Source organism: Periplaneta americana, chromosome 16, assembly GCF_040183065.1.
Source record: "Periplaneta americana isolate PAMFEO1 chromosome 16, P.americana_PAMFEO1_priV1, whole genome shotgun sequence".
Classification (NCBI taxonomy): domain Eukaryota; kingdom Metazoa; phylum Arthropoda; class Insecta; order Blattodea; family Blattidae; genus Periplaneta; species Periplaneta americana.
Window position 1 is genome coordinate 160,337,337 of NC_091132.1, and position 14,428 is coordinate 160,351,764.

Sequence of the window (14,428 nt, forward strand, 5' to 3'; positions counted from 1 at the left end):
CCGACAACAATTTGCTAAATGTGGCGGTCGAAATGTTGGTGTGAGAATTGCATTAGAAAATTGTTGATGTTATCCCTATTGAAATGGACATGACTACAGTAGCGGCTCGTCGTAAAGAAAATAGGTGAAGTGCTGTTCACATACACAAATGCATGAACAGTTTTACCAATATAATGAGTAGGCCTACTATTCGTAAACTACGTGCAATTTTAATAGTTCTAGAACACATGCAAACGGGAAAATTAATTTATTTCAGGACTCACCCAATTTCTTGCATACAAAGTCAATCCTCCTATCTTTCAAAACAGCAAGCCTGTCAATAATGTCTTCATAAAATGTCTCAGTTCAACTGAGGGTGGACGGTATATCTCTATGCAAAGCTATGGGCATGATGAAAGTATCTCCTATTATGTAGCATTCCAAATGAAATTTTCAATCTTTTCAAAGAGAAAAGCTTCTTTCATCGGAATAATTTGTTTTTGTAATTTTATACAACTTCTCTATTTTTATCACTTTTTGAAAACAAAGAACAAAAGGAACTGTAGGATGTCAAGAATTTAAAACATCTTTTCCATCCTCATATTTAAGTCTGCAAAATGGAATTTTTATAATATATTACAAACCATGCCATTTTCGGGATACATATTTCTCACTCATTTATTAATATTTTCTATGTATTGGTACCTAAGTATTTGTATAATAGCACTATAGTGATTAAACATACAATATACACTACGATGTAGGATTAATACACTATATACACTTATCAGTAATATACTCTAAATACATTAAATAATAAGTTAATAAGTACTAAACTACCAGTACATGTGTACATTTACGCACGCGTTAAACTTTCAAATACAAGAGCTGGAACAAAACTGGCAAACACATGAGAAGAAATAATACATGCGGCGGAAGACAACTTTCAAACTTTACGAATGTATGTGGCGTACATTCCTGATAAAATAACATAGAGCCAGCTAATTTACCACTGCAGGGGTGGCTGCTTAGACACAAGGAATGAGGATACTTTTCTCGAGTCAGGTAGTAGGCCTACACACTATAAAATTTCACAGCCCTTCAACAATAGCCCCCGGCCTTGGAGACCAGCTTCAACCCTTCTGCACCGTTCGATCTGCAAACTGGTCACTCCACCTACAAGTCTGACAGTTCTCCGTAACTGAAAGACTCAGAAACGCACTTCACTCATGCAATCTTTCTACAGTGCGTGACGTCACGTTACCATGGAAACCAAGTGCTGTATGAGAATGGGAGCCCAAACATTTTCACCTCTACAGTATTATAGGTTTCAATACACTGCTCGGCGCTCGTAACGGTTGACATTATTCTATTCAGCGGACAGTTACAGGTACTATTTATATAACTAAGCACTATTAATAACTACTGAAAATAAAGGTTTTTTCATTTTAGAAATACGGAACCGGTAATAACTAGAATTAATTATTAATACAAGATAAAATTGTGTTTTACACGTAAATAGGTGAAATGGTACTTCACCTACTTCACCTGAATAACCGCCCCTGACATAACATAAATAATAAAGTGTTATCTCCCATGAGTCATTTCGCTATGACAATAAAGTTTGTTAATTCTTGTCTCCTGTGTTCAATAAACTACAACATGTATGACATCTCCTTTAATCACCATTGTTCTAGCATTACTGCTTATGCTTCTGTGCCGAGCAAGGAGTAAATATGGCTGCCGCCATCGAGAATGCAGTGCTCTCTAATATACACTGCTCTGACTTAATCTACCTGATAATGATGGTCTTACCTTGAAGACTACGGTCATAGGGTCTACCGATTTTTTGCTAAATCTTTACAATTGCGTTACCATAGGAAGGAGAACAGCAACAAAAGGCACATTCTTAGTCAAGTTTCAATATATGAAAACCATACCAGAAGCCTAAATTAACCTGTCACCGATTCGTATATGCAAGGCATAACAAAAGCCATAACTCACCTAACCTGTCAGAGCTTCGTATATGCAAGGTATACCAAAAGCATAAGATATCCTAACCTAACCTGTATTAGATTCGTAAAGAAATACGAAAGAACTGTATCGTGATATTAACACTTACAATATAAAAAATTCGAGTGTATGCTAGAGTGAAGCTTTCTATTATGTTGGTATGAATAAGGAAACAGTTGTAAAATATTTGAAGATGTATAAGCGGAGCGCGAAGTGAAATATCTATTCGGTACTTTTTCCAAAATGGCAACAATATAAAAATTTACTTCTATTACTTCAACATACTCTGTATATAAACAAAATTAAGGACCGTATTAATAGTTTACTTATTTAAAATAAATTAATCAAATTATAGTTGAAATCTTGGACATAGTAGAGGAAACGATGCACACAATTACTATTATCATCAGGATATTTAAAATATTAATTACTTATAGCTATTCCATGTGGAAAGGCAGCACTCACCTCAATTTCACACCTTATTATAGGAAAAGTGATCAGTACTGGAGATTCTTCAGATTTTCTTTCTGATACGTTATCATAATTGTGGCAATCCATTTTGATATCAATGCAATTGCAACAATTTCTTCTTTTCTAAGTCTCAAACACAGCACACAAACACATGCCACCGCCACTTTCGGGGGAAACCAACTCTGTAGTTAGCATCAGTGTTGACAATGTTTGCTAATGAAATTACCTACACTAGATCGTCAAATGACACGATATTGCACCAAAATTCCCTGTGTTTCAAAAATAAGTACAGCGAAGGATACACAAAGAAAAATCAACACAAATTAAACATTACGTTAAAGTTTAAAATTTCTTGCTTGGCTAAGCTGAGTTTTCTGGTGTTGAGCGAAGCCATAACCGTACACTGCTTATCATATCACTGTCGTCAGTTCGAAGAATACACACCTTGACTTGTCTATCCCTTACTGTGCACTCATCAATGCTACTATTTTTTTCTGTTTTCAGGCTGTTCCCATGAATGGTTTTTAAGTTTTTCAATGTACTGAAAACTCATCCAACTGAGGCATTTAATCACATTATAGCTTTGTGAAAAGTAAGCCATACTTGTTTCATCTAAGCATACTTCGTTCCCATTTTAGGGTCAATTACTAATATTAGGTGGATAAAAGAAATGTATCTTGAATTTTTACATTGACAGACATGTATATTTTTTTAAGAATATTTCTTCGTTATGTAACACATGTAGTACACACCTGTGGACTAACGGTCAGCGCGTCTGGCCGCAAAACCAGGTGGCCCGGGTTCGAATCCCGGTCGGGGCAAGTTACCTGGTTGAGGTTTCTTCCGGGGTTTTCCCTCAACCCAATACGAGCAAATGCTGGGTAACTTTCGGTGCTGGACCACGGACTCATTTCATCGGAATTATCACTTTCATTTCATCCAGACACTGAGATGTTGATAGAGCGTCGTAAAATAACCCAATTAAAAAAATGTAACACATATTCGAGCGCTACTTATAAAGTAACTTCCGTTTTCATATAGCGTGCGTAACAACAGAGACAGTGGCTCCGTTCTTGCGGTGGAGTGTACCTTGCAGCAGTACACGTCAAGCAGCGGTAAAGTCAAGGTTGTGTTTTGTTCCTATCTGAGCCACGTGCTGTCAAAATGTATGCTGCAATCACAAATTCTGACAGTTGTGAGGTATGTTCTGTAATAAGATTTCTTGTGATCAAAAACTGTATAGCTAGTGAAATCTATCGCCAACTTTGTGAAGTTTATGGGCCAGAGGTATTGAGTGATGGTGGTGTAAGACAAAGGTGCCGTATGTTCAAAAATGGGCGAACCAATGTCCATGATAAAGAGGGAAGTGGTCGATCTAGTATAGTGAGTGCAGATCTGATTCGTTTGATTGACGAAACGGTTAGAGCAAACCGCAGTTTTACCATGTCGGAGCTTAGTGAGTATTTTCCACAGATTAGTCATACTCTTCTGTACTAAGTGATTACCGAAGATTTGAGCTACCGGAAAATTTCTGACAGATGGGTGTCTAAACTCTTTCTGAGGTACAAAAGGCTCAGCGGATGGGAGCAGCAATGTCCTTTCTTGAGTGTTACGAAGGAGAAGGTGATCCTTTTGTCGATTAGATTGTGACAGGAGATGAGACTTGGGTGTGGTATGTGAATGCAGAAACAAAGCTTCAATCAATGCAGTGGGGCCATACTCACTTCCCGAAAAAACCCACAAAGTGTCGTCAAACAGTTTCCACGAGGAAACTTATGGCAACTGTCTTCTGGGACAGAAAAGGAATTTTGCTAGTGGAGTTCTCGGAAAGGAATGCCACAATTAAGGCTGAGCGTTACTGCAACACACAAAAAAATTTTAAAACGGCCATTCAAAAGAAACGTTGTGGCATGTTGAGCTCCAGGGTGATTTTCCTGCATGACAATGCCCGGCCTCACACAGCGCGCCCTACTGCGACCAAACTGCAAGAGTTCAACTGGGAAGTATTGGATCACCCTCCCTATAGCCCATATTTGGTGCCTAGCGATTACCATCTCTTCATGCACATGAAGACGTGCCTTCACTCGAAGCGCTTTGACGATGACAAAGAGTTGAAAACCAGCGTCGTAGGTTGGCTTCAGTCGCAGGCTGCCGAATTCTACGATTGCGGAATTTCAAAGCTTGTCAAATGCTACAAGTGTCTCAATGTGACTGGAAACTATGTGGAAAAATAAATGTATTGTAACCCAATTCTGTAACTTCATTCACAGGTCTGTAAAAAAATAAACGGAAGTTACTTTATGAATAGCCCTTGTATAATGTAATGGTAACAGGATTACAATTCAAGGTAATGGAATTTCATTGAAGTCCTTTTTAATTTATAATATACAGCATATATGGGCAAAGGTGCCTCATTTGAGAATTGGTGCCCCACTGGCTTTGGCAATGCTTATCGCTCTGTATGACATATGCGTCTTACTCCCTTTTCCTCTCTACTCGTAGCTCGTTGGTGTGGGCAGTTATATGTTCATTTAACAGTGGTGGAATCATGGTTTATCAAAGTAGTGTCTACGAGCTGAAAACGACTCTCATGTGGAATGGGAAAAGTTCTTTTGCTGTTTAGAAGGAGGGAACATACTATACACTGTCTGTTAAGCTCGAAAATCGTAGCTTCTGGTTTGACCATGTAAATTATATGGTACATATTTTACGCATATGTTAAAAGTAATTTACGTAACGTCGGAAAACTAATTTTTACATTATTTTCACGTGGAGTAATAAATTAATTTCATTTTAATAAAATGTCATCACAATATAACTGGCAAGCATTTGTTTTAAATAATTTAATTTATAATCACAGAAAGGAAAATAATTCGAGTGGTGAAATGTAACATACATACGAGATGTTTAGAAAAAGAATATAATATTTTGAAACGTGGTAGTAGCTCCATTCTTAAAAACAAGGAAAAAGTGTAATAAACATGGGTCTTAAAATAAATATTTTTCAAGAAACAAGGACTGTGAAATTGCTACTTTAACACCATATTTTCTAATGTCAGCATTTTGCTTGTATACTACATCGTATTGTAATACAGTGCACTAAAGTGTAAATAGATGGGACATATCCAAAGAGAAACGAGTAAAGAGCTCACATTAAAATATATGCTGTTGTTACCAGGGATGTAGTGGAGGTGGAGCGAAGCTCTGGCACTGTGTTCGAAGGTGGAGCGGTGCTCCGGCACTGGTTTGGAATTTTAAAATCTGTTTGGCATCACAATACTTTCCCAGCTAACGATATCTTAGTTAATGTCAGAATATTTAGTGATTATATTTTCTATGCTTCCTTTAGAAAATCGAGTCGACCTGGTTGGCAAGTTGGTATAGCGCTGGCCTTCTATGCCCAAGGTTGCGGGTTCGATCCCGGGCCAGGTCGATGGCATTTAAGTGTGCTTAAATGCGACAGGCTCATGTCAGTAGATTTACTGGCATGTAAAAGAACTCCTGCGGGACAAAATTCCGGCACATCCGACGACGCTGATATAACCTCTGCAGTTGCGAGCGTCGTTAAATAAAACATAACATTTTTAACATTTAGAAAATCGAAACAAGTGCGAAAGTAGAGGGTCGCGAGACCACTAGGAGAGTGTGGTGAGAAATGGGGGTAGATTCAGTGACTGGACAACCACCAAACTAAACTTTAGGGCGACTGCGCGAAATAATCACATTCCTAATTCACTTTCGTTTCGTTTCATATATCGTTAGTTTTCGTGTCTTTGTATGATACAGAAGATTGTCTATGGTGTTACTTACCGAAGTGTGTTGTGTTCGTTTCCCAGTTATTTTACGAAGTGAATTTTAAAAAGTTAATTTGCTCCCTATAACGTGACTAAAAGACTGCTTGAAACTTTTATTTTTATCTATTGCCCTTCAGTAAATATGGAACAAAATAAACATAAACTAAAGCACTAACTTCTCTTCTCGTGCCATTGCTGTTACCAGTGGAGTTACAAAAGCTTCCTCTCCTGATATTATTGATATCTCAAGCCCGTCGCTTCTGTTTGATGAACCTATTAATTCAACCAGAGATACTGTTAAGCTTATAAAAGATACAGTTCCAGTATGGCTGCGAAGAATGATCAAAATAGTAAAAGCCAAAAAGTCGGCCTGCAAAGTGAGTGGCCGAATGTATGGAATGAAGAAAATATGTGGTCAAGAAAAAGAGAAGCTTATCCGTGGATTGACTGTAAGCAGTGTGAGCTAGGCTGTAAAGTGTGTCATGAAGTAACTACATTAGATGGATTAAAAAAGAGTGTATTGTGTATCTAATGAATGGCGCTCATATTCAGTAAATTACTACGGATTGAACAGATCAGATCAAATCAGCTTAAGTCACTACGAAAAAAATCATTGAACACAAGAAATCCAATGCTTAAAACATAGCACAAAAATTATTGATACGTCTGAAAAGCAATCAATTGAAGATGTTGGCGAATAAACGAGTACAGCCCACCGTGAAGCAATAAAAACGAAATTTATATCAGCTTATTACATTGCGCAGAATGATCACCTTTACAGTGACCATTTCGGTTTACTTGAGCTTCAGAAGCTAAATGGAGTAGGTATTGATTGGTGTTGCCTTGCATTCTCCTTACAGTCTTACTTTATGGAATTTTTTCTTTGTCTTGTTTCTTTTTTTTTTTTTTTATCCAAATCTTCCCCCTTCCCCAAAGGTTAAAAAAACATAAACAGATCCGGCACTGTAAAGTTTGGGACTACAACCCTGGTTGTTACAGTAGGCTTAGGGTTACCTACCAATTTAAGAGTCCTTATTTCTTCAAAGATATTAATTTTTGGACGCATATTCATTACATTTTTTATTTTGTTTGTATGAATTATTCTACCTCTTCACAAAATATTATACGCTCTTTTTCCTAACACCGTGCATGACTAGCATAACACAGTACAATATGATCACGAACAATCTAGAAGTGTGTAGTAAAAGTCAAAGGTGTTGCCTCTGGGAAAGTGTGCACAGAGAATTCTCAAAAGAACAATAGATTCTGTTTTTTTCTGTTTTAATATTGCCCCTATACATAGGACTTCTTCTGTCAGCAGTTACCTGGTTGAGGTTTTCCCGATATTTTCCTTCAACCAATTAAGAGGAAATGCTGGGCAACTTTCAGCGTTGCATTGGACCCTGGATTCATTTCGCCGACATTATCACCATCTCATAGAGACAATATATAACCATAGCAGTTGAAAATGCGTTGTAAAATAATCAATTAAACAAATCGTCGAGAACTTTGATGACTGGTATATGTATCAGCGTGGCAATTAGCTAAGCAAAACGTGGAAACACTGTGCGGTATCGGGGAATCGTTTCAAATGAAACCATATAGGTATAATGAAATAATGTGAACATTTTATTGGTCAAGGTAGAATATCCACCAGTCACAACGAATATTGCACACTTTTATCACTGACAATGTGGCGTTATAAACCAATTTTCAATACTTTTATCACAGTTACGAGACATTTCAATTCTTATTATATATATATATATATATATGTGGCGGTTTCTCGTGGGAGGGAAGGGAGGAACGTCCTCCTCACATTTTTCTTCTTTTGAAAGTAAATACCAAATGAAATATGTGCCTTGAATTCGAGGAAGATTCGATAATTTTTAAGTTCACAGCTATAAGAAAACCTCGATTGATCGAGTTTTAAAGGACGCGTGCTCATGTGCTGCTAGAAAACTGTGAGAAAGACGTGAGATTGTTTGTGTGGAGGAAAGCCAATCCTTTCCTCCTTTACTGCAGTTAACACACATAGACAACAGCGCACTAGCGGCCAGAGAAAGATGCAGAGTTTTAAAGCAAGCGAATGAACAGTTAGGGAGGAGATCCTCCTCTGAATCAGCCAAAGAGTTTGTAATATATAAGTATATTACAAACTCTCTGGAATCAGTGCATGGGCGGGAAATAGAATCCGACTGGTTGTGCAACTAGCTCGCTACCGCTGCCTTCTAACGATGCTGCATTGAACTAGACTATAACACATCTAGGAAGAGACACAATAACGCAAAGCTATGAAAGACACCATATAAACTTTTTTAAAACCATAAATCAAAATATATTATTCATTGTATTTTATATAAGCTACTATTCATGGTTTGAAACTTTCGAGGATATCTGAAAGCTGAAGTTAGACTTATATAAAACAAAGAGAAAGTAGTTCTACGTTAGTATCGCAGATCTTTTTGGCCCTGAATTTCACTTCCATTTATTGTCTACTAGATAAGACAACAGCCAAATCGTCAGTTTAGTACATATATATTTGAAGTTGAAAGTACTCCAAACGACATTTTAACACAAAAAAATTAATCGGCCACCGGCAGCTTTGAACAATAATGGTAGTATGACTTTACAAGAACTGACATTCTTCAAAAGCATGTGATACTGAACTTGTAAAATGTACATGTGGCATCACAGACCACTTGAGTGGGTGCAGTGTTCTCTGTTCTCACTTTCCTAACAGATTATTTCCCATTCCCACTTCTGTAAAACGGTTCTGATTATGTGTTAGTAGCTAGTCTCTTTCAACACGTGTGATGCTGTAGTGTGCGCGAAAAAATGCTGCGAGTTTGTGAATTTCCTTGTAATTGTTTATTTGTGCAATTATCCAACAATGAATGGAAGTGAAAACATAATATATTTTGGACAATTTAGGAAACTCAGTTTACAAGAACAGATTATTGCTATACAGAAGGGAAGGCCAACCCCAACACTACCTGGTCTTACATGAATGTATGTATGTATGTAGGCTAATTTGTAGCATGTTTCTCTCAAGAATGTGTCATTTTGCGCTGTTAACTTCTTTCCTCCTCTTAAGAGATATGCAGGAGCCGCCACTGATATATATATATATATATATATATATATATATATATATATATATATACTACTAGGTTCAAAAAGTTCCCGGAATTTTACTACCATTTTTCGTATTAATATATAACAAGGGATATTATACATTTGTTTTGTTGGTAACATTCATGATGTCATTTCCTTCAAGTTTGTTGATAATGGCAATTATTGGTTTTGAGTTGTAGGCATTTGTTTATCATAGTGTTTTGTTTGTTCGTCGCATTTTGTAATTATGTCCACAGAGCAAAGTACAAACATCAAGTTCTGTGTTTTGCTGGGGACATGATCAGTATGGCTGATGAAGATGGTGATTTCTTAAACAAAATGAAACTGGTGCTACTTGTACGACCCAGTCCCTAAACGACAGTCATCTGAGTGGAAATCGAAAACATCTCCTCGGAAGCAAAAATTTCCTAGGGACACTTCCAAAGGCAAAGTTATTTTAAATGTTATGTTTTATTTAACGACGCTCGCAACTGCAGAGGTTATATCAGCATCGCCAGATGTGCCGGAATTTTGTCACGCAGGAGTTCTTTCATATGCCAGTAAATCTACTGACATGAGCCTGTCGCATTTAAGCACACTTAAAGCAAAGTTATTTTGGAAGTTTTCTTCGACTCTCAGGGTCTCATGCACCATGAGTTCATTCCAGAAGGTCGTACTGTAACGAAAGAATTGTACGTAGAAACCCTCCGTCGCCTCTGGGACGCAGTGAGAAGGAAACGTCCAGAAAAGTGGGTAGAAAACAACTGGTTCCTTATGCATGACAATGCACCTGCTCATCGCGCAATTATTGTAAAGAATTTTCTTGCCAGGCACAACATAACTGCTTTGGATCACTCACCATACTCTCCTGATCTCTCACCACCTGATTACTTTCTGTTTCCCCGTCTGAAAAGTCACCTGAAAGGACGGAGATTCAATGCTGAAGAGGTTATCGCAAACGCGACGAGAGCACTAAGACGGGTTTCACAAAATGGCTTCCAGGCCTGCTTCCAGGAACTCTACACGCGTTGGCAAAAGTGTGTTGTTGCGGAAGGCAACTATTTTGAAGGGAATGCTGTAGAATAGTGTTTAAGGTACGTTGTTTCTATGATGCTAGCAAATTCCGGGAACTTTTTGAACCTAGTATGTATATATATATATATATATATATATATATATATATATATATATATATGGAATTATCGCTACATTAACACATTTACCATATCACAAAACAACCACGTAATAGTTTAACATTACACTTAGCTGGAACATGACATGAATAATAAATGATAATTATCATTTATAATTATAATTATAAAGATACGATGCAAAGTTATGTTGTCATTGACGATGTCACAATGGAGTTATAATATAATATACCGCCATGTTATTTTAATTCACGATTTGATTATATATTATAGAATTAATGCGATTAAGTTGAGTTTACATAATATTTAGTACTCAGCATTTTGTTTTATTCATCATTCGCTTCGATTATTCCTCGAGTAGTATAAGGTTTTGTACCTAATTTCTGCTTGCTGTTTCCTGGATACTTCTTGTAAGAAAGTCGGTAAAATTTGACATGGCGTGTTCAAATCGTATGATGGTAAGGAGTCGAATTTTTGGTCGTTATTACGTAACAAACTTGTCTATAAAAACTGAAATATTCACATAAGGTAACTATGCTGAAGTTAGTTTCACTACTCCACGTCCCAATAATTTGAAACTGATATTTAGAAGACTGAAATATGTACGAGGAATAAATGAACCTAATAAATGTTTTACAAAATAAAAAAAATCATCACTATATCGATAGGAAGTTCAGATCTTTCTTAAAAAATTCTCCGGAGCATTTAATACCTTATTAAAGGGTAACTAATGTACACAGAGTATGGACTTCTGTCTAATGTCGAAGAGAATGCAATTATAAATGAATAATCACATTGGCATAATACAGTATAGTGGGCGGCTTTCGTGTAGATGAGAGGAAAATATTGCAAATGTTATACAATTGCCCAACATGACAAGACTTGGCAAAAGAGGATCACTTCAAGAATTTAAATGTATAATGCGCAACTGAAAAAAAAAAAAAAAAACCATTGATTTCTTTTTTGCCTTAAAGTGTGCTTTGAAACAACCGTTATTTAAAGACGAAACAGGTCAAGTAAAACGGAACCTGAAAGTAGTTCCAAATCGTATCCAAAGACATAGATAGGATCACTGTTCCCAGATATAATGAGCTGTGTGCTATTACCAAGCAAGGCTTTCCTTGAATGTCTCATTAATTTTGTGAACATTACAGCTTCTTTTGCATCATGATATTGTTACAACAGGAGTGATAGTGCTTCTAATGCATTAAACAAAAAGAGGAACAAAGGACAAGATCCTACGCAGTCTGCTGGCAAAAAATATTCGTGTGTCAGTGAAAGTGTATAGAACAAATTATAAATTTCGTTCAAATTTCAAATAATATCTATTTTATTGCAAAATAATTCATTATGAAAAAAAAACTTAATAATAATGATATTACAGTTAGTTTACATATGAAAGTCATGGGAACTATAATAAAATTATTAAAGAGAACAGAAAATATATATATTCAGATTTGCATTCGCACCTCAATTTACTAGCTACCTCTGAGCAACACCACAGCTACTAATATGTGGAAAGCCTAAGTATTTTTTTCGTATTTTTTTTAGGAAAAAAAAACACTATTTTCAAACTTCTGAATTACTGCACTAGAGTAAACTAGGTATAGCACCGGTACCCATACTACAACCAATGCAATCAGCTCTGACCTGTCTTGTGGCCACACATAATCACTGATACCTTATGGTAAACTTTATTTTTAATACTTCCCCTCAAAATAGAGAGTTAATAAAAACCTCTGTGAAATAAATACATGGCTAAAAGAGATAGATCACTCAACTTACTTACTTACTGGCTTTAAGGAACCCGGAGGTTTATTGCCGCCCTCACATAAGCCCGCCATTGTTCCCTATCCTGAGCAAAATTAATCCATTCTCTATTATCATATCCCACCTCCCTCAAATCCATTTTAATATTATCTTCCCATCTACGTCTCGGTCTTCCTAAAGGTCTTTTTCCCTCCGGCCTCCCAACTAACACTCTATATGCATTTCTGGATTCGCCCATACGTGCTACATGCCATGCCCATCTCAAACATCTGGATATGTTCCTAATTATGTCAGGTGAAGAATACAATGCGTGCAGTTCTGTGTTGTGTAACATTCTCCATTCCCCTGTAACTTCATCCCGCTTAGCCCCAAATATTTTCCTAAGCACCTAATTCTCAAACACCTTTAACCTATGTTCCTCTCTCAAAATGAGAGTCCAAGTTTCACAACCATAAAGAACAACCGGTAATATAACTGTTTTATAAATTCTAACTTTCAGAGTTTTTGACAGCAGACTGGATGATAAAAGCTTTTCGACCGAATAATAACAGGCATTTCCCATATATATTCTGTGTTTAATTTCCTCCCGAGTATCATTTGTATTTGTTACTGTTGCTCCAAGATATTTGAACTTCTCTACCTCTTCAAAAGATAAATTTCCAATTTTTATATTTCCATTTCGTACAATATTCTCGTCACGAGACATAATCATATACTTTGTCTTTTCGGGATTCACTTGCAATCCTATCGCTTTACTTGCTTCAAGTAGAATTTCCGTGTTTTCCCTAATCGTTTGTGGATTTTCTCGTAACATATTCACGTCATCCGCATAGACAAGCAGCTGATGTAACCCGTTCAATTCCAAACCCTCTCTGTTATCCTGGACTTTCCTAATGGCATACTCTAGGGCAAAGTTAAAAAATAAAGGTGATAGTGCATCTCCTTGCTTTAGCCCACAGTGAATTGGAAACGCATCTGACAGAAACTGACCTATACGAACTCTGCTGTACGTTTCACTGAGACACATTTTAATTAATCGAACTAGTTTCTTGGGAATACCAAATTCAATAAGAATATCATATAAAACTTCTCTCTTAACCGAGTCATATGCCTTTTTGAAATCTATGAATAACTGATGCACTGTACCCTTATACTCCCATTTTTTCTCCAATATCTGTCGAATACAAAATATCTGGTCAATAGTTGATCTATTACGCCTAAAACCACACTGATGATCCTCAAAAATTTTATCTACATATGGAGTTAATCTTCTCAGAAGAATATTGTACAAAATTTTGTACGACGTCAACAAAAGTGATATTCCTCGAAAGTTACTACAGTTAGTCTTGTTTCCTTCTTAAAGATAGGTAGATAGATGACTGAATTTAAATGAAATAAGATAGGCCCTATTTATCACATATGAAAAGAAGGGGCCTCATAAAGAAAATTAAGCTCCATGCCTCTGAAATTGTAAGTCAGGCCCAGATTCACTGTATAGTAAAATAAGTGCTGTAATAATGTTAATGGCTCTGGCATATGTAAAATCTCTCTGTAGGGTAGTATAGAAACTACATGCAACAAAAATGGTACAATAATAATAATGGAAGAAGAACAGCTGGCTCACCTCATGGCCTCCACTCACCTCTGCTTTACACTCTGTCTTAAAAAAATTAGTTGCCACTGCAACTTCCTCAACTTTAATCTCTGATGTGAGGTCACAGCTGTGGTCCGCGCATTCCGTCTTTATTCCAGATACATGGAGATCCAATAAATTCCCTTCCTGCAGAAGACAGAGACAATGTGTGTGTCTATATATATATATATATATATATATATATATACACATATGATACATACCAGGTGTTTCAGGCCACCCATATCAGCCATTTTCCTCGAAAACTATATGATACTGGTTGTTCAAAAAAATGTTGATAACCAAAACCTTTGTAAAAAATCGATTGGTGGTAGTAACAGCACAGTCTAGTATATACAGTCACGACGCTCGAGTTTATGAGGGTACTAGGAACAATAGACTGTGCAGGTACTATTTTGTATTGTCTCTAATGAGGCAATAGCAGCAATCCTAGTGGTTAGCAACTATCTATGGATGCATATTTACTATGTATTGAGCTT

At 36.6% G+C, this 14,428-nt stretch overlaps 1 protein-coding gene across 2 annotated transcripts in view; it reads right to left on the reverse strand.

The window, feature by feature from the left end:
* The window catches only part of LOC138691615 (zinc finger protein 235-like), a 73,363-nt gene extending 70,725 nt beyond the window's left edge, over positions 1-2,638 (reverse strand). For both annotated transcript variants that reach the window (XM_069813765.1, XM_069813762.1), the window contains exon 1: positions 2,458-2,638. In XM_069813765.1, the coding sequence (XP_069669866.1) occupies positions 2,458-2,550 (93 nt within the window). In that variant the 5' untranslated portion in view covers positions 2,551-2,638. The remainder of the gene's footprint in view (positions 1-2,457) is intronic.
* Between the last annotated feature and the right edge of the window lie 11,790 nt (positions 2,639-14,428).